This window comes from Danio rerio, chromosome 25, assembly GCF_052040795.2.
Source record: "Danio rerio strain M-AB ecotype USA chromosome 25, GRCz13ab, whole genome shotgun sequence".
Lineage (NCBI taxonomy): Eukaryota > Metazoa > Chordata > Actinopteri > Cypriniformes > Danionidae > Danio > Danio rerio.
In genome coordinates, this window is record NC_141045.1 from 21,657,791 (window position 1) to 21,681,631 (window position 23,841).

The window sequence follows — 23,841 nt, forward strand, 5'->3', positions numbered from 1 at the left end:
TTTAAAATAGGGGAAGAACTTCAACAATTTATTAAAAGTTCATTTATCAACACTGATTACAAAAAGAATGTGACAATTCGAATAAACACATGCCTGACATACCACTATGATTCATATCAATAATAATCCATTACAAAAAAAAGTTTTATTTAAATAATATACATTTGGACCGTACTGCAATATACATCTTGACACAACATCCATTAGAGCAGTATTTAAATTAAAGATTTAGGTAACATCTTCTCTGACCATCAATGCGCTGGAGACAAGATCGTCTTTGTAAATTGTCCATGAAATCAAAACCCAAAATGACAGTTGCACGGCAGCGAAATGCATTCAGGAGGACCTGTGAAGCGTCTGTGAGCCTTTATGTACAATGTTTGAAAAACTGAACACGTAGCAGGAAAAAAAAAAGTTGGCCATTTAAGACAACCAAATAGCATAACAAAATATCCATGACCCTTCCTTTTGAAATGACAAGGCCGAGAGCCTTAAAAAGCCATCTTATTAACTGTGTCTTTTTACAACACATTATGCAATTCAGTCTGTTTACAAGCCTGCCGAGTTAACCTTTCAAGTTTATTCTCCCTCAGTCTCTCTCCAAGTGGCTCTGATTGCGTTGTTTTGCTAAGGGAGAGTGAGCAAAAGAGATTGTGGGAAAGTGACCTTAACTCCTGGAGAGACGTCTGACCCGTAGCCCCTCAGTCTCCAGGCCTCAAGGGGGCACAGTAATCCCCTTCATCTCCGGTCCAAGCAGTGCCCCCTGAAAGTGCTGCATTCATTAACTATCTGACTAATCTCATTGCTTTCATCAAACAAGTTGTCTTGGACGCACACGTCATTTAATTTGTAACACAGACCAACTTGTAGGAGCTGTCTATGCAACTGATTCTGCCGTCTTAAGCCCACTGTTAATGTCTCCTCTAATTTTAAAACCACTGGTTCAAATTCTACTTTGAGCAGGAGAGTAGAAACAAAGGGGTTATGTTGGTGCCGTGACCCAGATGTGTTTTTGGGGGCACTGTAACAGTGGTGAACTAGAAGGAGCTGTGTGATTAGACTTACTTTCCTTGCTTCAAGAGACCCCACTTGTTACTCTTGCCACTTACCAAGATAAAAATGCTGGTTCAGTCTCACCTGGACTAGTAGATTTGAAGCAGAGGAGTAATAGTGGTGCCGTGACCCAGATGGGAATGAGGTTTGAGGAAGTAATTGAAATCAACTTTACTCCTTTGATCTCCAGAGATGAACAAAGATGCTAAAAACCAGCAAGTCGCTAGTTAGTGTAGAGAAACACTGGTTTGGATCTAGCTCGGGGCAGGGGGAGCATGTGGGACCAAAGGATTTACATATCTAAAGATATTTGCTTGTAATTGTTCACTTAAATCTTATATAATCACTGGTATTAACTGGTACATTCAGGGCTAGTCGTGAAAACAAAATGGGCACCCAAAAGAAAGTTGCCATCAGAAAAGCTCTTCCATATGAGTCCAGGTTTCCCTTTAGACATGCTCGAATAAAAAGCCTCTTTGCCCAGCACTGAATGCATTAGCAGACTGTCCGCTGTAGCCTCAAGTCAAAGCCTCTACACGGCCAACTCCAGACCGCACTTACAACCAAATGACTTCTGAGAACTGCTCTCATATCCTTCATGTAGCGAGACAACAGCAATAAACCTGTAGGTCATAAAAGAACTGATTTACATAGATGAGACTGGAAAATGAGAACATTAGATATCGAGATTAAAAATGGATCAGAGTACAGACTTTGTATTTCGTAGTTAATTTTGCCCCAGAGCTTGGAGATCTGACTGGTGCATCATTTGAAAGTGTTCTAGCTGGAAGGTGAATTTGCCACAAACACAACTTCCTTGTAGAGTTCCTCTTTTTGCGCGCACAAACAACGGCGGAGTTATGACATGGTTCTTCTGTACTGTGGAAATAGAGATCAGTGAATGCATTTTTCATGACTGGAGCCGGAAAGTTCAACTCGAGGTCAGTAGCTGAAAAGCCATCCTGTGACTCGCTTGGATTTGTAAAGCATCTGTTGAAGGAGATTTGGGATCTTGGATGAAATTACTCGTACATTTACTAAGATTTCAGTCCTCTTTGAGTCCAAAGAGTTGAAGCAAACTTTTTCTGGCAAATTAAGTCTTCTGTTTGTCTGCTGACATTTTTTTTTTTTTCGAAAGCAGACTGAGGTGTTCATGGTTGGTGCCAAAGCTGGCTAGTCCAGAGGCTCCTGTTTTATCCTGATGGGTGTGTGGCTGGTCTGACACCGTCTGTCCTCCCGACTCAGGATGTACTCGCTGAACTGGGAGGAATCCACGCCTCCGCCGCATGACGCCACCATGCTGAAGCCTTTCTGAAACAGTCTCTCCAGGACCTAGGACAAACCAAGGAAAAATTTATGGATACTGTTATGACTACAAAAATGAGAATCTCAGTACTTTAAATAGTTGAACCATGGCATCAACAACACAAACACTCTTTATGCTACCGTATCACCACATCATAATGTTCCTTCAAGACAAATCTCAAACCCCAAAACCTTGAAACCCTCTCTCCAGAAGATATTTTGATATTATGTTCACATTAAGGATTAAATCCATTTACTCAACTCCATCAGCATTTCGCTTGATTGTGGGAAAAGGGCACAGCCCTTTTGCAAGAGTTTCTCCAGGACCTAAGAGAAACCAGGATTGTTTTTCATTATCTTGAGATTTTTTTTCTTTTTTATAACTTCTACTAATGCTAATATTATCGTTTCTTTTAATTGCTTCAAGGTGGCGCGAGACTAAACTTGTTTGGCCTCTCAAGGACCTGAGGAAAACTACAGGACTTTTGACAACAGTTTGAATTAAATTAAACAATTTATCCTGTCCTGTTAATCATTACATAACCACGTCAAGATGGAAACTATTTTCGACATAAAATAAATCTTGAGTATTTTTAAGATAGCATTTTCTAAAAAACAAACATGTTAATATATTAGTAAAATTTCATTAAGATGCCACAAGGACTAAACTCTTTCGTAAAGGACCCTAAGAAAAACCAAGGGATTTTTTGCAATATTATTCCCTAAAAAAACACCAAAGCCTTATTTAGGCTACTCTATACATAATTACATCAAGATACCAAACTAATTAAATCAGGATAGCAACAGTCTATTCAGTACCTACATGCAACCAGGGAAATTTATATACAGTTTCTTATATTTTAAGATCATTTTTTCATCAAGTAAACTCATGCTACTCTAATCACACCTCAATTAATTGTATCAAGACAGCACAAGACCAAACCCTTTTAATCTCTCCAGCATCAAAGAGAAACTAGAGGACTTTATGGACTTTATTTTCAGGTCAACATTTTATGCTCCTTTTTGCATCTCCATCAAATTATCAACCTAAGTACACCAAGATTACACTTGTATAAATGGCACACTTTTCCAACAAGAAAAAGGTCTCGAAGCAGGGGACACATTTTTCACTAATCTTGTCTCCATCTCAGAGATGCCCAAAGTTGGCCCGTTGTTACCTTTGATTTGGCCCACCATCTCATCTGAGAGGAGAAGTGAGTATGATAGAGACAAACACCTTTAACAGAAAGATCTTCATTTCTAATTTGATGTAATTTTGTTTGTTTGTTTTATTGCTGAGCTACAAAAAAAGCAAACTGAAATTAAAAATTTCGGCAAAATATTGTAAATGAATCTAATTTTTTTTAAAATGTAAATACTGTCTCTCGACGGATAGAGGACTATGCAGAAGACGTCGGCAAACAAACCAAGGCAAAAACAAGTGTATTTCTGTTATAAATGAAATTGTTTTTATTGTAATATGTACATTGTTAAATTTAATCAAAACCTCTATTGTTAATATCAAGCAATGTTTTTTAGTCATTTCTAAACTGATAAATAAACTAAGAAATTACCCAACTATATTTACCTTCGGCCCACTAGCCTCCATCAAGTTTGGTTTTTGGCCCCTCACAAGAACTAGTTTGGGCACCCCTGCTCTATCTGCACTTCATCTTACTGCATCAAGACAACACTTAAATGGCCTCTCCAGAACCTGAGAGAAACCAGCAGTGTTTGTCAGTGAGCAAGTTTTCCGTCAAATATGAAAAACTCGGTCCAAGTTTCTATTTTTTTTCCAAGTAAACTCCTATTTATGCCACTCTATCAGCACTTCACATAGTTGCATCAAGACGCATTTAAAATGTGCAATCTCAGTAACAGTGCTATCAACAACTTCACGCTTGCATTACCCCTCAGACGTTTCTCACTCCAGACCATCCACGCGGGATGAGAAGGAGCGAGCAGACATCCCCTGGGCTGTTTACAGGGGTTTGATGCAGAGTCAAATGAGAATAGGCTCCCCCACTGACAGCCCACACTGAAGCCGCCCGACTCTTTCATTACGAACCCAATACACACAATCTCAGCTACTGTCAGAGATCCCTCACCGAGAGCCGTCTCTGGGCGGCCGCTGTCACTGTCATTCCCGCCGCCATCGCCGCAAAAAGCCAACGAAATGTTTTATCTGTTGGAGCGCTTGTAGATTTTTTTGAAATTCAATACATGCAGCCTTGAGTATTCACTTACTCCTGCACTTCTTTCAAGTGTGCTTCACATGAAAATGAAAGTTCTGGCTCGGGGCTACAGAGACAGATAAAAGTCCCTCCGCAAAAAAAAAAAAAAGGAGAGAGAAGACGAAGGAATTAGTTGAACTGCGCAGGGCCTGAGAAAAAAATGTCCACCCTTATCCTCACTTTGGAAGTTGAGACTGCAGAGAAACTTGTAGAGGAAATGAACACTTCTTATGACTTACGTACAGATGAGGTATGAAAGACATCCGCAGATGATTCAAGGGCCTACCCTGCACAAAGAAAGATTGCGTCTTGGTGCATCTTTTCAAGAACACGTATCTCCGTTAAGACGCATGGTAGCTTTTGGTTGCATCAGTGTTACAGAAGCAACTTTTAATACGAGAATCGTTCAACTTTGAAGTTCTTCATCTTATGTGATTTTGTAACTTTTTTTCCCAGTTGGATTATATTTAAACATCCTCACCCTTGAAGAAAAGAAGATATTTTGAAAAACTCTGTGTTCCTGAGGTGTCCGCTAATGCCAAGTTTAGACTGCAGGATTTTCAAAGTAGACATGTCAAAGATGTTTTCACACTGCGTGACTATCTGGGCTAGCGTTTTGTCGCTGCTTTTTTTACACTGCAAGATGGATCGGCGACAGGGGGTTTCACACTGTATGGCTTTACAATAGGAAGAATCGCCAACAACTTTCTCAGTCCGCAAACTAGCCTACGTCTCTCACAACCAAACACACGTGAAAAGCGTCATGAAAACAACACAATGTCACATAGAATATCTTTTGTTACTAACTACAAATTGAGAAAGAAGCCTTTAGTGGAGTAGAAAATGTACCTCACCTGGCCTTTGAAAGGGAATTGGGAATCTCTCAACTTTATTCAGATAAAAATAGTTCAGATAACATGTCAAACCCACATGGGTGCTCCTGCCAGATTTACATTAGTTTTTCTTCCATTTCTTTGGTCCAAATAGCCAGATAAGAGACCCTTTTAACGTTTCCCGCTGGCCTGTAGATACCCACACTAGTGGATGCCACTCTCATTGGCTGTAGGTAATCGCAGAAGTTATTTTCAGTCAGAACTCATTTATTACAGTATGGTTTTGTATTGCAGACAGATTCAGATATTTATGACTGGTGTTAGCGACTCATGTGCGATTCTCTCAGATGGCATCTGATTGTTACTCATGTGAATGAGCACAGATTTACCTTTGATTTTAGGCTTTTGTCTGCGATTTCTAAAAAATTGTTGCCAATTTCTCTAAAACCACGGCGAGTCAAAATCTGGGCTAAAATTATCCAGTCTGAACTCGGCAGAACCCACTTTTAAGACCCCAACTGGCTTCCATTCCAAGTACTGTGTGTTTGAGTTAACAAACGTAAATTCTTGGCCGACTATTTGTTTAATTTGTATTTAATCCAAGTAGTTAATAAGATACATCCTTTTCGAGAGCTGTTAGTAAAGCCATTTGAATAAATGTGTGTGTGTGTACATATCTATATATATATATATATATATATATATATATATATATATATATATATATATATATATATAGATATATATGGTGTCACAAGCCTCTCAAGTATTCATGCGTTGATAACTGAAGGCTTATGATTTTGACATTACACTCACTGCGCTGATGGTTGCATCACTTACTAACTTTCTTACAGTAAACGGCTACAATTTCTTGGCAACAAAGTCTCTCTCTCGCTCTCTCTCTCTCTCTCTCTCTCTCTCTCTCTCTCTCTCTCTTTCTCTCTCTCTCTCTCTTCTGTCTTTTTCCATATCTCTCGTCCTCTGTCATTTCCCTCTGATCTACCTTCTCATATTTCATAGGTGGGTTTTCTTAAACACCCAAGATGTGCGACAAAGACACCCCTTTAAAATGATTTAGTGTGCGAAAGTGTGAGGGGAAAAAAAGGTGTCATCAGACACACTAATTAGTTATACAGCAAGTCAATTAGGCGTGTGTAAAAAAGTAGCGTAAACCAGTTTAGGTTGTTCAAAGAAACCAAAGTACAGTATTAAAAATGTAGCATGTGTGTTTAAAACGCTCGAGGCGCAGAAATGTTGGAGCACTTTTTCAAACGGAGAGATTTGTCTTAAGGATGAGTTAAAAATAAATTATGCATATCATTTCCCTCTCTTCTCCTCGGTTTCATGACTACATATTCCCCACATTAGCATTGCCTCCAGGATTCTAGGTACCGGACATTATAAAAATGCGCTAGGATGTGTGACTTGTTTTAGCGCCTCTAAACTGTGGCGCATGTAAGAAGATGGAATGGGGCAGAACTGCATCTTCACTGCTGTGGAGCTACACCTTTATCCACACCTGCCTATCACATCTTTCACCCTCTCTGCTTGTTGGCAGGCAGCAGGCAATCTGCTTCCAAGGCACATCAGCACAGCATGCTCGATATCAAAAGTCCATGTTTAAACTTTAAAGTTGATGCTGAGCTCATTAATGCGGCAAAATAGGTGAGGCTATTTTTGCCTGGTATTAAGCCTCATTCACACTACACCTATAGCTCTCGGTGGCGACCTGCTGCAAACACAGGTCTGCGTAGGTAACAGCATGGAGAATACAACCGGCCTCTCTACGTCTGAGCTCTACTGGTGCTCCCATTGGCTGTCGCTCAAGAAAGTAGCTCTTCATTTGCATAAAGTTGAAGAAACGCCCACCTGGACCTCAACTGTCGCTTTCGTAGACAAAGGGTCGCCGGAAGTCTCTCACTCTCCTTTGAGATGAACGGTCAATTGTTCCGTTGCTTTGCCGCTACGAGGCGCTCGTAATGTGAATGAGGCTTTACTTTATTTCCAGTGACGTGATTATAAATCACCCAATCGCATATCCTCACACACATGCTATGTGTTGTTCGGGCAGTAGATGGAGAGACGGTGCTCTTTTGTAGCTGTTTCAACAAATTCTACCACATGAGGGTAACAATGGCAATCCAGTCATAGAAGTTTTGTCTACAGTACCTTTGGAAGTGATCAAAAATGAACATTTTAGAGCCTTTACAACTTCATTAAGCCACAGTCATGCTGAATTCATATGCATGCGAAACGCAATTCTCATAGGACATGTGAAACTTCTAAAGTTCCAGCTTGGTGAACTGTGGTCAATTTCCATCACTTTAGTGTGTAAGACCAAAAATATGAAATAGACATCAGAAATATTGAGCAATCACTCATTTTAGCAGTGTCACATCATCTTGTTTTATCCAGCACTTTCGTTTTATCCAACCGAATTTCGTATACTCAGACTCTAGTATGTAACTCAAAGATAATTCAGCTTTGTATTTATACAATACAAATTGAGTAGTTACTGTCATGTGATGTGCGTTTGACAGGAAGGACTGTACCTCGCATGTTTTAATACAGATTACAAAACCAAAAAACTTTTGTTTTCAAGTGTTTGTTCATTTAAAAGCACAGATTTAAAGCTTCATTTCGATATATTACTCATGTCTGTGAATCAAGTATTTACTGAGATTTCAGTGTCTTTGTTGATCACAAAAACTATTGTAAAAGCAAATGTCTGGTCCAAGCTTTTCCCCTGCAGAAACGGCAGTCTATATTGATCTCTGATTGGCTCCCGTACAAGAGTTGGGGTTTCATTTGACATATTGACTCTTACACTTTTCCCCATTCAAAACTATACCAGTGACATGTCTTGTGTATTCTGTAGTCTTTGTTAGTAGTTATAAAGTATGATCTTATTCTACTCAAAACCTAAGCCAAACTTCTACTTTACTTACTATTAATAAACAGCTAATTAGTAGTTAATTAAGCTAGTAGTGTTAGTTAATGGTTTAATACCTTAAATTGCGACCTAAACCAAAGTGTTACCATATTTCTTTGACCCATGCAATAGTTAAAAGTTAGATTATTAAAAAAGTATTGTTTTTATTAAGAAATAATGCATTCATTTGATCTAAAGTGATACAAAATACTTTCATTTTAAATAACGCTTTTCAAATTTTTTACTATTGATTTTAAGAAGAAATGTTTCTTGTGCATCAAATCAGCATATGTGACCCTGGACCACAAAAAACTAGTCACAAGTGTTTTTTTTTATTTATTTTTTTACAGTTAATACATAAAATTTGATTGATGTATTTTCTGAAAGTTGAATAAATACTGTTTTATGTTTGGTTTAGAAGGACTATGTTTGACTAGGATATTTTGAATCAGCATGCATATTACTAATTAAAATTTTTTATAAATTTAATCAATAACATTTTGGACATTGATTAAATTTACAGATGAAATAAAAAATATAATCAAATAAATACAGATTACTTTTCAGATAATCTTAATACAAAATTGAGATTGAAAAGGAACTGATAATCAGATACTGCTGTTACTAACTGACATTGCTTTACCTGCACAGAGTTGAGCCTGCAGTAGCCATTCAGTGGGAAGCGAATAACATGGGTCGGGTCCTGGTTCCAGCCGGCGTTGACTGAATTGCACATGACGTCTCCTGTCTCTGGGAAAATCTCCTCTATAAGAGACTTGTCTCCACTGACAGCAATCCTCTCGCCCAGGTCAGGAGTCACCCGCACCACCAGGCACTCGCAGGGCTGAGCCGACCGCCGCTGCTCCCGCTCCTGCTTCCAGCGCTCTAGCTCTTTCACCATGGGCGTCAGCTGGTAATAGCGAGCCTCCTCGTACAGCAGCTGGAACTCCTGCAGGAACAGCATATGTAAGTCAATGTGGGATTGAAAAAAAGTATGGAGGGATGAATGAATGAACATGAAAAACAAACACAACTCGTCCAGCAAATCGGTCAATGATTAAATGAATGTACGAGATATTACAATGCAGAACAATGTGAATGAATGAGCAGTCTTCAACTTAAATTCATAAGAAATTAAATAACACCCTAAGAAAATTAAGGAACGCTCAAAACAACTTTGGAAACAAATCAGCAAATAAATGCACAAGCAAATTTTTGAATGAGTAAGCAGGGTGAAAACTGTATTATAAATATCGGACTAAAAAAACAACTCAAGTGAGCGATTGAGTGAACAAACTAACAATTGCGAATAAAACAACTGAATAGACAAGCAAATAATCAAGTGAATTACAAACAAACAAGCATCCACCATGTGAGTAAACATTTTTTTGTATTTTAATTTATTTATTTATTTTGCTCATGGTAATTGGTCGAAACCGAGTACCGATTCTGATGCTTCAAGCTTTATATAACTGTACCATTGCATAAAGCACCTATTTCATTCAAGTATGATACTTACTGTAGGTAAGTAACCTAAGCTAAGAGGGTGTTTAATCCTAACCTAAGAGAACCTAAATTAAGAATGTTGCATATAATTCCTTAAACATTTATCTTATAACCGTTTAGTGTAAACACAACATCATGGTCAGACGCAGCTTTACAAAAAAAAACAAAACAAAAAAAAAACATCAAAACGTTTTATAAGAAAAAAATGCGCACCTATAAATCCATTACTTATTTACTAAAATGAAATGGGTCAATTCAAGTATATAGAGGTTATAAAACCTTATAGAAGTTATAAAAAAATACATTATATAATTTTATACATTAATTTTATACATTAATAACATTATATATAATATATAATAACATTATATAATAACAATATATAATAACATTATATACATCGTATAATTATATATACATTATATATTATATACGTTTTTATTTTGTATGTTTCCAGTTAGGTTATAGTGAACTTGCAATGTTGTGAAAAACATAAAACTTCCTCATAAGCAATCGCACTTGTGATCGGTTCATGAGATTGGCCAGATCAGCAAAAACCATCTAAGTCATGAATTGTGATTATCGGCTGATACCCATCTTCGGCCGATCTATTGGAGCATCCCTTTGGCACAGACCACAGAAATTTGAGTAAGCAAACAAACTACAGAGTAAACAAACTTGTGAATAAATTAAAGAAAAAGGAAAAAAGTTTGAGCACAAGCAAATGGACAAACATAACAGACAAAAATCTAATAAATAAATGTAAACAAATGACCAGCAGCACGCAAATCAGTGAACAACAGATGATTAGACAAAAAAAAAACAATTCTTTCAGATTGAGCAAACAAACGCACAAACAAACAAATGGACAACAAATTTTGTACCACATTAAATTGGTCAAAGAAATGAACTAATGGACAAACAAACTGCCCATTAAACAAGCAAACAAACAAACTTACTATAAAATGAGTGAACATTTAGACAAACAACTCATAAAAACAAATGAAAAAAAATGGACTTCAGATTTTTGGTATAACTTTATAAATCCATTAGGAATGACACATTAGATTTATAGAAATATAATTGAATTCAATTTCCCCCACTAGCATAACACGTTACAAGGAAGAAAAAAAGAAAGAAATGAAAGCAGGAATTTAAACCCCTACACTAATCAAGCACTGTGCGTTTGAGAGCACATGTCGTTTAGCATTTCGCATGAACCGAGCCCAACACATGGAGCAGTTCTGCCCATCTGACCCGTCTTCATCCAGGGCTGGGTGAGGGGAGGAGGGTGGGGGGTTGGCCCCGCGGGTCTCCCCTCGCTCACAGACTCTCTGGTCGGAAAGCACAGATTGCTGCCTCTGCCTGAGGCGTCTCTCAGCCTCCAGCACATTTACCCCGCTTACACTCGCCTTTCATTCACCACTAAAGCAGATGGCAACGCGCCTCAGTCCTGCTATTACAAACACTGCAAAAACTCCAAATAATTCCAATATAGACATGCTGGAATAGGCATACGGAGGGAAATAAATGATAAAGCTAAAATAGTGTTGTTTGTGTTACATAAATGCTGATTTATGCTGCAATAATGCTGGGTCTGTGTGAGCTTTAGATTTATGAGAATTATTATATATAATGTGTGTACATATGTATAAAATATAAATAAAATTTCACATTATCATTAATCTGACTTGAAATATAAGTTATTCTAAGTACTACAATCTTTTAATCTATACAAACATGGCAAAAATAGTCAACTGTGAAATCTTTAGATAAAATGAAAGTGAAAACAACTCAAAATATTAACAAAATGGTGCTCAAGTGAGCGTGTGTGTGTGTATCATTATTATTTAGTTTGGTGTTATATTTATTTTAGATATTATATGATTTAATAATATATAAAAATTGTGCAAACTCTATGTATATATACCTCTACATATAGGTAAATCTGTTATCTACCACTTTTCATTAAAAGAATAATAATAATGATCTGAAAATTATGTGAAAACTTCCTGGGGTCTCAGAATGCCTAAACCTGAGCTAATATTTTTCACGCATTCAGAAGGTTTGATGGATGTTCTCAAGTTACAGTTTTGCCAGCTCTCATTAGATTAGGAAAAGTCAAGAAGAATTAACCTGACACTTCAATGTTAATGTTTCTCGAGATATTAAAAGTGCCTTAGGGTCTCTCAGACCCCAAACACAAGGGTTAAAACCAACCCCTCTGATACCTTTCTTCAGTTGTGTGCCTGGTGGCCGAGAGAGATACAGCTTGGATCCGGACCCTCTTCATCCCCACCCTGTAAAACTACTCATTCCACTGCAGGCTACGCCACGGAGAACAATAGCACCGACCATCTCAGACACAACGCTCTTTTACAATTACCACAAGAAAAGGAGTTGTTTTCTTACCCACACCCCTCCCTCACGCTCTCCCCTTTATTCCCTATGTTCCTTTCTTTAGCCCATACTGGTGCTGACAACATGGATACAGAGACTTTAGGCCTTCGGGCTCTTGCTAATTCAAAGAAAAACAAGCTCCGCTTCTTTCCCAGGTCTGCAGTGAAGGCTGGGTATGTTTTAACAGGGCTCCTTCTGTGACTCACTTTTGGGAAAGAGAATGTAAAAGCAACGTCCCACAGAAGAACACATTTCGTCTTTAGGCCATATCCATATGGACAAATGAAGCTGGATGCGCTGCACGCCTTTCAAAAGCAAACTCTTCTAGAAGAACAAATTAAGACGATGAGCTGGGTCTTTAGGTGCAGTCGCATGTTGTTGTTCTGTGCCATTTTGTGGGCGAAATACAGTCGTTGGAAACGCAGCGTGTGGGATTGAGAGTTTGACATGAGGGCGAAAAGTACAGAGAGCAGATTTCACTTGCGCTCAACTTGGTTTTGCCAATTTTTAAAAATCGAGTCATTCCAGTAGGAACTGGAATCAATCAATGCGATAGAGTTTCACATGATGGTTAAAAGATCGCACAGATTTTGCATTAGTTCAAGCTGGTAATGCAGATTCATGAAATCTAGTCATTCCTGCAGTAATTTGAGAGATTTTAAGTTTTAATGAAGTCATAAGGTTCACCAGGCAGATTTAACCAAACAGATTTTGCTATGTTTAAAAGTCCTATGAAGTGCTTTGAAATGTGCATTATTTTATTCGATGTTTGACTGAATCTCAACTTGACAACAAAAATGAAGCACAGACAATAGTGTTGTTTGTCTCATAACTCTGCAAATTGAGTGATTGAGCTCAAGCGCATCAAAAGAAAAGCGCCTTGAAGGGCCAGAGGCATGTCAGATACTAGAGAACATTTGATTGGTCAATATTTGACAAGAGACTGAAGGCGGAAGTGACAAACTGCACAACAATATCCTCCAGGTAAAATTTACTCCAATTAAATGTTATTTGGTCCCTCTCTAAATTGAGTTAAAGTTACTCAAGTTAATGAGACAAAGGATTAATTAGGTGGTGGTTGAGCACTGATGATGAACACCTTCTGTTAATAAGTGGAAACACAGAAGAAAAACACAAAACTACAACTGACTTGAGTCATAGCCTTAGATGAAATCAGCTGAAAATATAATGAATTGAATCTCTCAAAATCTCAGCAGAAGATCATTAAGCAACTCCACAAACAGCAGCTTTACTTGTTACCAACCTGTTTGCCTTTAATTAAAGAGGGACCAAATACTCTCTGAACTGAGTAAATTTTACTGTGTGCAAACTTTGGGTGTTTGTAATGGAATGTATTTATGTAGTTCATTTATGGCCATACACTTAAAGCACTTCACAATTATGAAAGGGGGTCTCTTCACACCTCAACCAGTGTGCAGCATCCATATGTATGATGCGATGACAGCCACAGGACAATGGCACAGGTGTTCTCTCTACACACCAGCTATTGGTGGAGTGGAGACACAGAGATAGAGCACACTCTGTGGATGGGGATGATTGGGAGGCAATGATGGGTAGGGGCCGATGGAGGGAATTTAGCCAAAACACCAGGGTTACACCCCTACTATTTATGAGAAATGACATGGTATTTTTTAATGAGCTCAGAGCGTCAAGATAATCCGAAAGTTGGTGCTCACTGCCAGTATAGTGTCTCTTGCTGTCTTCACTTCCAACAGCAACCTAGTTTTCCCATGTGTTCTCCCATCCAGGTACTAACCAGGCTTAGCTTCAGTGAGTAACCGCTATTAAACTTTTATATTTTCTAAATATAGCTAGCCTATAGATATCCTTAAAACTAACAGACTGAAACTAGCATTACTTTCATTTCACGAGACATTTAATTTATTCAGGCAAATTCACAAAATCCAGACTACCCAAAAGGAGTGGTGCGATTATAAGAGTTTCACATGAGGGCAAAAAAGTTCAAGATGATCAATCAAATCTGCAAAATCCCAATTATTCCAATGATTAGGCCTCTTGTGAAATTGAAAATCTTTTCTGAGTATTTCCCAACTGCTGTTTAATAGGGGAATTTTTTTACAATATAAAAAAGACAATTTCTTTTCTCTTTGCCATGATGGCAGTACCTAATGGTATTCCAATATACTAGTATTCAGCTGTTCAGTGCACTTCTCATATAATTCATGTTTATTTCTACATTGCTTTTATAATGTACATTGTGTCAAAGCAGCTTAACATAGAAGTTAAAGCTGAAACTGTGTCAGTCCAGTTTTCAGAGTTAAAGTTCAGCTTACAGAGTTCAGTCATGAAAAACCTGGAAAAGCCATGGAATTTTTGCCTGAAAGTTTTGGAAAAACAGAAAAACCCACAAAATTTTGGAAAAGTCATGGAAAACAGATATCTGTATACTTGAATATAGGTTAGTTGTTCTTACTTCTTTTCTGTCTTTGGCCAATAACATACTTTCACATTATTAGTGCAGTGTAAGCCTTATCTAAATCAATTTTATATAGGTATAAATATAGTTTAAACTGAAGAGACATTTATAGACATTGCATGAAACATTAGATCATGAAAATGGACTTGAAAGTCTTGGAAAAATCATGGAAAATGTATGGAATTTTAGTAGTAAAAATGTGTATGAACCTGAGTTTTGTTCAGTTCAGTGTGGTTTAAATTTCACTGCTGGAAGTCCAAACACTGAAGAGCAAACCCATCGATGTGTAGCTCCACAAGTCCCAAACCAAGCAAGCCAGTGGCAAGGAACAAACTTTACCAATTCATCATCTTGGAATTATAAGGTTCTATCTGCGTTCTCAATGATTTTGAGATATTGAGCTTTAAAATTTTTGCATTCCATGTAGATAACAGTATGTGTGTAACATTCATCAAAAGCCTTAAAATGGAAACAACTTATGAAAAAAACATCCCATAATGTAAATAAAATGTCATTTAATTAGAATGTCAACAACAAAAAATGTCAGATAGAACCTTTTAATTCTAAGGTGACGAATTGACAAAAGTGAAGGGAAAAAAAACCTTGAGAGAAACCAGGCTCTGTTGAGAATGACCATTTCTCCTGTCTTTAAAGGCTAAACTGTGTTGATTAGGTGATTTAGGTAAATTAGCCAATTTGTTGGACAACAATTGTTTGTTCTGTAGCCAATAGGAAAAAAATCTATAAATACTGTTTTTATTCCAGCCAAAATAATAAAAACTTTCTCCACAAGGAGGTTTGGCCAGAGGAAAAATGGTCTTGCCCAACAGAGCCTGGTTTTTCTCGTTTTTTTTTTCTTACATCGTCAATTGGTGAAGTTTGTTCCTTGCCACTGGCTTGCTTGGTTTGGTAATTGTGAAGCTGTGCATGGATGGATTTGCTCTTCAGTGTTTAGACTTTTAGCAGTGAAATTTAAACCACGATGAACTGAACTAAACTAAACTTCTACTCTGAAACCTGGATTTTACAAGAACTTCTATGTTAAGCGGCTTTGACACCATCTACATTGTAAAATTGCTACAAAAATAAACAAGCATTTAATTGAAGAAAAAATATTATAGAAAATACTGTGAAAATTTCCTTGCTCTGTTAAACAGCACTTAAACAGAAAATATTTTGTGACTGTAGGAATAGCTAAATGTTTTGTCAAATAGAGCTGCTGCTTTATATTTCTTTTATCAGTGTTTCTCAACCACGTTTCTAGAGGATCACCAGCTCTGCCATGTCTGCAAACACAACTGATTCATATCATCAACTCATTAGCTGAGACTGAAAGACCTGACAGACAAAAAAGACAGTTCCTCCAGGAACATGGGTGAGAAACACTGTATTATATTAGTATGTTAATATCTATTAAATTAAGGGAAGTTATTTTGTAGTCATTCTGGCTTCAAGTTGATTTATAGACTACAGAGCTGATCCCAGCACTGGCTAGCAGTGGTTGGGTTTTGGCGCTCTCTATCACAGGTCAGGACACGATGTGTTCTGATGGGCGAAATGTGAAAAGTTCAGCATAATGGGATCTAATGGTGTGCTTCTGTGCAGTTACATATTTTATGTGCTGTTATCAAACGGTCTCGCGCAGCAGAGGAAAGCTGCCCACGGAGCCTGAGGCCGCAATGACTAGTCTCACCCTAATTAATCCCATTGACACAAATACCTTTACCCATCTGATTTTTGACTGAGGCGGGAATAATACTTCACCAACTTATCTGCAGCCATTGAGAAAAAAAGACTCTCAGCTATGCGTGTTTGAAGTCAGAGAGTGTTTATTTCACACTATTTTGAGTCCATATTTAAACTTTACCTTAGGCGTTAGGGTTTATTCTTTTTTCATTCTGTATTTCGTTTATTTTGATTTGGTTTTAATATGTTTGAAATTCCCAGGCCAATTAGTATGTAATGACATTTTCAATAATAATATTTATACAATTTATTTCTGTTGGCAATATTCATTTTGTATTTTATTTGTATAATTTGATGTTTTATATTATATTATTATAAACTATTATATAATATTTTTATATGCTATTATTATATTATATTATTATATACCATGCTATTATATTATATTATATTATATTATATTATATTATATTATATTATATTATATTATATTATATTATATTATATTATATTATATTATATTATATTATATTTTTATGCTGCAGATAAGTGTGTCTGAATTAACTACATTTAAAGTAAAAAGTAATCCCCAACATGTACACCAAGTGTGTTTTAAACTTTTTTTTAAATTGCTTTATAATTTAACACTGTTAATGTATGAATTTGAAATGTACTAATATAGCTAATATATAACTACTAAAAGCATAGTATAAATAATATTAGACAAAATAAAAGTTATTATTAACTCTGTGTGTTTAAATGTTAACTTTTCCTTCGACTTTAGTTTGGTTGTATTTTATTTTGGAATTTGGTATTTTACTTGGTGTTATTTTTTAAACCAAGGTCAAAAGTTTTAATGCAAGAGAATTTGGCTAGACAACTTGTCTGAATGCCATTCTTTTCCAATAAAAATATTAAGGAATTTCTCAGAAACAATGTCATACGACAAATATCTCAAGTTTGAGACATTTCATCTCCAGATGAACCCACTTTGTCAGAAGTGAATTTAAAATGGTAGAATAACATGAGTATTCAACAAACCTCCAGAAACATGTGCCATTTTTTAAAAATACAGCTTATTCCAAACACATGGTGTGGACCTAATGTTAAATTGGTTGTTTATATTCATTATAGTTTTCTGTCTTCCATTAAAAACCCAAAATGATGTCCTAATTTACTCCTCCTAATTTACTCCTCCTCCGTGTACAAACCTATTTGAGTTTCTTTTTTATTTTCTTCCACAAATCATGATGTTCTAATGAATGCTGGGAAAAAATTCTTTTTTTCTCTTTCTTCCTACTATGGTCCTCAATAGCTGTTTCCAGCTAACGATTTTTATACACATTTGGAAATGCTGAATAGAAATTCTCAATGGAAATTCCAACATGCACATACATTCTGAAGCTAAAACATTTTTGAATAATATTGAAAAATATTGAATAGATTCCAGCATGCGCCTCAAAAATGTCATGTGATTTTGTTTGAACACATCATGGGATAAAATAGAAATGATAGGACAGCATTAATGGATAAACCAGCCAACCAATCACACTGTAAATCATCTGAAATGTTGTTTTGGTCATTCTAAAATCTCTCAGCCTACAGTCTTTCATCAAAGTGGTTTAGTACTGTTACCCTCAAGAACCTTCTTGATCATCTATGCTCCCAAAGAGTGATCTCGTTCCACTAAAAACCGCTACGCATTCACTGAATTTCGTATTTCATGTAATTCATCATTTAAGAAAAAAGGCCCACAGTGGCTCCCTCTACTATAGCAAATTCCATTTGTGTTTTTGATATCTGGCGCCGGTTTATCAGGAAGTGTCGATTCTTGTTCCCTTGGATGGAAACAGTGCTTTATTAGCAAACGATTTATGCCATATTCCAACTTTTCGCATAAACCTAATTAGCATTTTTGGATTGAAGCATAGCTAATGGCGGCTTTTTTAAACGTTCTTTAGAATATCTGAATATTTGAGCTGTGTGCTGCTCACTCAGCAGGGACAAAGCTCCACTTTGTCACAATCTTGTTTTTTGTTCAACAGAAGAAAAACAGTCTAAAACCACATGAGTGTGAGTCAATGTAAATCTCTTTAATGTGTTTGGAGCGGATTGATGTGATGCAAAAAAAAAGGAACTAAATGAAATTTTGGACTTGCGCAGATTACCTTAAAGTCCTCAGGAAGAAGCAGTTTGCTGGTTCTCAGGTAGCTCAGGATGTAGCGGAATATCTCTCCATCTCGGTCAATAAAGTAATGCTGCTTCAGACTGTCCAAAACAATCGGTTCGGTGCCGTTAAACAGACGACTGATTCTGAGGGGAGAAGATTGGAGATCAATGAATGTTCTTTGCTTAAATACACAACATAAAAAAGTTAATTGAATATTTTTTTTTATGATAAGGCTCCATTAAAAGGATAGCACACCCAAAAAATTTTGATGTTATGAACAATTGTTGATTTCAGTGGTACACTGTAAAACCCAACAGTCAACTTTATCAAATGACATGTGTGTAGTTCACTCAAAAAAATTACTGAAAGTGAATTCTACTCATTTGAAAAGAGTTTTTCAACTCAGTGTTGAAGGTAATGAGTTAATTAAATACCTCATTACTCTAGCTTAAATGGAGTAAGTTCACAGTACTCATATGGATTAGTTTTTTTACTCAAATGGTTTGTAGCTATCGGTTTCCTCAAATGGTTTGACTTGCCTTAACTTATTGGGTTTTACAGTGCTCATTTGGTTTGAGTTCTCTTCATTTATTGGGTTTTACTGTGCTCAAATTGCTTCATCTACTCAAATTGAGTAAATTCACAGTACTCATTAGGATTAGTTTTTGAACTTAAATGGTTTGTTGCAATTGGATTCCTCAAATGGTTTGGTTACCTTTACATTTTGTGTTTTACAGTGTAGGAAGAACAAATACAGTGTTAAAAGTTACCGGTTTCTGTCTAAATATCTTCTTGTGTGTACAACAGAAGAAAGTCAGACAGTTTTGAAACAAGTAAATGATGACAGAAAATTCTGTTTTGCGTGAACTGTCCTTTTAATCTAAAGCATGATCAATACTTGTACAGCATTTAACAATAATAATCATACAATCAACATTATTCAAATCCAAAGTTTATTGACTGTTACCAATTTTCTCGTTAAAAAAACACCATGTTACATTTGAAATAAGTTGGAGAAGTTGATTATTTAACCTGATTTAATTGCTGGAATGAGGTCAAGCTTTTTGAATGATGTCGTCCGCTATTTCTGTTCTTGGGATAAATCGACTTTATCTTAGCGAAATGTTCTTATTTCATTCTCTCATCCTATTTCATTCCTCCATTCTTTCATTCTCTCTCTCTCTCTCTCTCTCATTCTGGAAACCGATGCAAAACACTTAATAAGAAAACCAATTCCCCCTTTTGTGCCTCGGGTGCTCCTTTTCTCATATGGTCTTGCCGTTCCCCCAGTTAGAATTTCACCATATAGCTTTAGGCAATCTTAGTTTTTCATCTCAGCTTCTTTTTTTTCCCTCCAAAAAGCAATTAAAATGCTGCCTGCTTTTCACCCTCCCCCCATTTTCCTCTCCTCCCTCCTTCTCGTTGCTCTCTCGCTCCATATCCATTAATAAATCAGAGCGAGCCACGCTCTCTGCTAACCTGAACAGATGTGGCGAAGCTCTCTCGCGCTTTACCCAACACACACATGCTCTTTTCTAACAGGTGGCGTCCGTTTAACTCTCTTTATCAATGGCTGGCATTGATGCAGCAGGTAGCAATTGCATGACTCTACAAGTGGTCACAAAACATCTACTTTGAGTCATTTAAAAGTGCATACACAAAATGAAGCACAAAATTACAAGATATTTACGCAACACCACCCCCCCAAAAAATATTCAAACTTCGAGTCATCTTACCTGGAGTCTGGGTATTTGGTGAGGGTGGCCAAACTGCTGGTGTACATGTGTCCGCCTACGTCAATGTGGACTGGAGCGTTGGATTTAGTGAGCTGAGCCGGCAGTGGGATTCCCTGAGCGGCCAGAGGAGACACTGGGGACCGGGTCAAAGACAGCCGAGACATACTCCTTCCCTCCTGTACAAACAGCACAGTGTCAAATAAACAGCTGCCGGTTGAGTCTCCGAGATCTGAGGTGCGACTCTGGCCTGCAAACACGATGGAGATCACTTCCACATCTTCCCTTAAATTGGGTTTTTTACCTTAAGAATTAGCACCACAAGTCTAATTAAGAAAATTTGCCTGCCGTTTTTTCCCCCCTCCTCCTTTTTTCATAGAACCGGAGGGAAGAAATGGAGTGATGCTTATTAGCGAGCACGAAAGCAAGAGAGGAGGAGAGAGAGAGAGAGAGAGAGAGAGGGATGGATGGATCCTAGTACTGTAGGTGTCTACCTTCAGGGAAAGAGAGGGGGAAAAGTGTAAACTCCTAATTAAAGATATTGGGTGAACATGTGAGACGCAAAACACCTCTTCTCCAACAGCTTTCTGTAAAAGTTTCTGCGAATCAACATTTTGAAACCAAAAACGAGGATAAATAAGACTTGTTTTCCCATAAGGCCAAGTATTACAATCTAACGGTGTTAAAAAGTTACTATGTAACATTTAAAAACTTTACATTTAATTAGAGAGTGAGCATCATGCTTGACTGCTGTTGTGGCATGAATCAACCTTTTGTTTGGAGAAATGAACAATCCTGCCTAAACAGATGGTTAAAGTCCCATTTCTGGAAGCACAATGCCTGGAGCAAAGTCTGCCCATAGTTGTACGTCAAAGACTTGTGGACTGTGTCTAAGCCTTTAGATTTATCTATGAAAGGCCAAATAATGTAAATGTATCCATGTTTTAGCTATAGTTGCATTTAAAGCTACTGAAATTAATAAGTTTAATAATATAAAGATATCTTAAAGACTTATTTTGAAACTAAACAGGATTTACTTACGAAAAAATGGACTCGCAGCATAACAGCTGACAAAATGTGTATTCAGTATGTTAGTGTTCATTCATTTGAATTATATTTGATTAAAATTCTGACTACCACCAAATAATTACATGGGAAAAATAGATTTTCAATTTCTTCTATGTGAAAACAAACAATCATAACAATCAAATGACTCTTAATTTGAGCTGGTTCTTATCATGAGTCACTTAAAAAGTCGAATTCATCGTATTTGTTGGTCAACAAATGATTTCTGACCTGAATAGCAGTGTCCAGAAAACTGACACACTTTTCACATTAGCCAAAAAACTGCTAATTTTATTTTGTATAAAGACATGAATGTTGGATCATTTTTATCAAATGTCATTAAAATGTTATTAAAATACTGTGAAACAATTTCAAGAATGCAAATTTCAAATGTTAAGATCCAAAAGACAAACAAAATGAAGCCCATGCATTCCAATGATGAACAAATGACTCTTATGAGTCGTTTTTTTAATGAGTCACGCAAATCTGTTGAATTCTTAACTGAATGAAAAGTTTGTTCATAAAAATCAATATTAATAATACTTGAACACTACGTTAATAATAAGCTACAATATTAGCTAAACATTTTCAATTGCATCTAAAACATCAGGTTTTATTTTTTATTTTTTTGTATCCCAGGTGTGAGCAATAAATCATTTTCAATTTGAACTTAAAAAATTGTCTACCAATAAATAAACATTTCAAATAAATTTCTTATAAATTACGAAAAATCAAACACAGCCTGACAGGTTGCCTGTAGCACAACTCTTATGAGCCAATTCTTTTAACGAATCACACAAAAGATTCATAACTTAGAATCAACGTGTCAAATTATTCAATGAATGAACGCTGAATTTGTCAAGAACGGTTTGAATCAACATCTCAGTCAATGAACTGCAGGTTATTATGGTTAGTTTAAGTGAAATTGAATAATAGAATTAATATATAAAATTTACATTTTTGTTACTAAAAAACATCAATTAATCTTCAGAGTCACGGCTAAAGACATTATATTAATTATAAAATTGTTTACAACTTTTACAAGGCTATATGTTTTAATTTGTCCTTATCCATTCGTTCCTATAAGACTATACTGCGCCACAGTAATAAGAAACCCATATTTCAAAAGCAGTAGCAGTTTAGAAAAACGAAGTAACGACTCCTGGGAGCCGAATCTTTCAATGAGTCACTCAAAAGCCTCATAACTTGGAATCAGTCAAACACCAAATGCTTCATTCAATGAACAGACATTTTCAGAAAGGGTTGAATCAACAACTGACTAAAATACGAACTGCATTTTTAGTGAGTAATGTCTAATGTTATATATATATATATATATATATATATATATATATATATATATATATATATATATATATATATATATATAACGCTTCAATAGTATGAACATCATGTCATGACTTGAAAAGCTAACTATTGATGTTTGTAGTGAAAAGGAATATGCCGCTACGAGCGAGTGCAAAGTAAGATCTCATCAAAGTCCGAAATAATAGTTGATGATAACTGCGCCAGGTCTCAGGCGTGCGTAAAATAGCCCTACAACTCTATGTACCGCACTTCCTGTACGCAATGGGCATACAGTAGTGCTCTGACCTCTCATTGTATACCCAAATCAGCCCTCCCTGATCTAAAACTGCAAAAGCACGACACACTGAGAACGAATGCAATAAAGAGAAAAGACTCGAGAATTTGACAGAATCTGTACCGTACCGTTTCAAACATTTTAGGATGTCCGACGCAATCTGAGGAGGATTCTCCGATGAAGCTTGCTCGTCCTCTAGAAAGAACTTTTGGTAATATTTTCTCCAAGAGCTCTTCGTACAGAATCCGTTCGGAATCCAGCGGAAATCTAACGCCGGTGCGAACGCAGCGCTATATAGGTCGCTGTGGCTTTAAAAACTCGCCTAAAACACAGACTGCTATAGACACTTTCCACAAAAGCTACACAGGGGAGTCAGTCAAGGCTGCGTCCTTACCTTGGAAGACATAGCTGTAAATGTATCTTCAGCCCTCTTTAAAACATGAGATCGATGGTGGCGTGTCTTAGCCTCGCTTTTTTTCTTTCTTGCTCCTTTTTTGTTGAAGCGTGAGAGTGCGTTGAAGGCACAGCGTTCCAGCCCGAATAACAGAGGACAGCTGAACAAGAATTCTTGCTCAAGGCTCTCCAAACGCCCCGGGGCAGGATTAGGCTACAATTAGCTCAACCCTGCCTGAGCTGGGGCGAGTTACAAGAACAACATTTGATCTTGCTATTCGCATTTGGGAGGATGCGTATGTGTGTCTTTTCGTCGCATTTATCGTCATTTATTTATTCATCGTCTGAACAAAGATATGATGAGCGCGCGCGCGTGTGAGGATAACGGTTTACCTGTGTGCATGTCTTTGGCTAACCTTCAGTGGGAAAAAGAAGAAGGCTGTTGTTTTAAACCACTTTACCCACATAAT

General features: G+C 36.8%; 1 protein-coding gene across 2 annotated transcripts; it reads right to left on the reverse strand.

The window, feature by feature from the left end:
* Nucleotides 1–23,841, reverse strand: kctd15a (potassium channel tetramerization domain containing 15a). Of its 2 annotated transcripts, none has more exon segments than NM_001006012.3 (5): nt 1–2,385; nt 9,001–9,306; nt 18,576–18,720; nt 20,314–20,489; nt 23,373–23,841. In NM_001006012.3, coding segments are annotated over 5 exon segments (798 nt in total). In that variant the 5' UTR covers nt 23,385–23,841; the 3' UTR covers nt 1–2,226.

Coding starts and splice junctions, on each gene's coding strand:
- kctd15a (XM_087310705.1), bottom strand. Junction 9,307..18,575: donor TTCTTCCTGAGGACTTTAAG/GTAATCTGCGCA, acceptor CTGTTCCTGCAG/GAGTTCCAGCTGCTGTACGA. Junction 2,386..9,000: donor GCAGGCTCAACTCTGTGCAG/GTAAAGCAATGT, acceptor GGTTTGTCCTAG/GTCCTGGAGAGACTGTTTCA.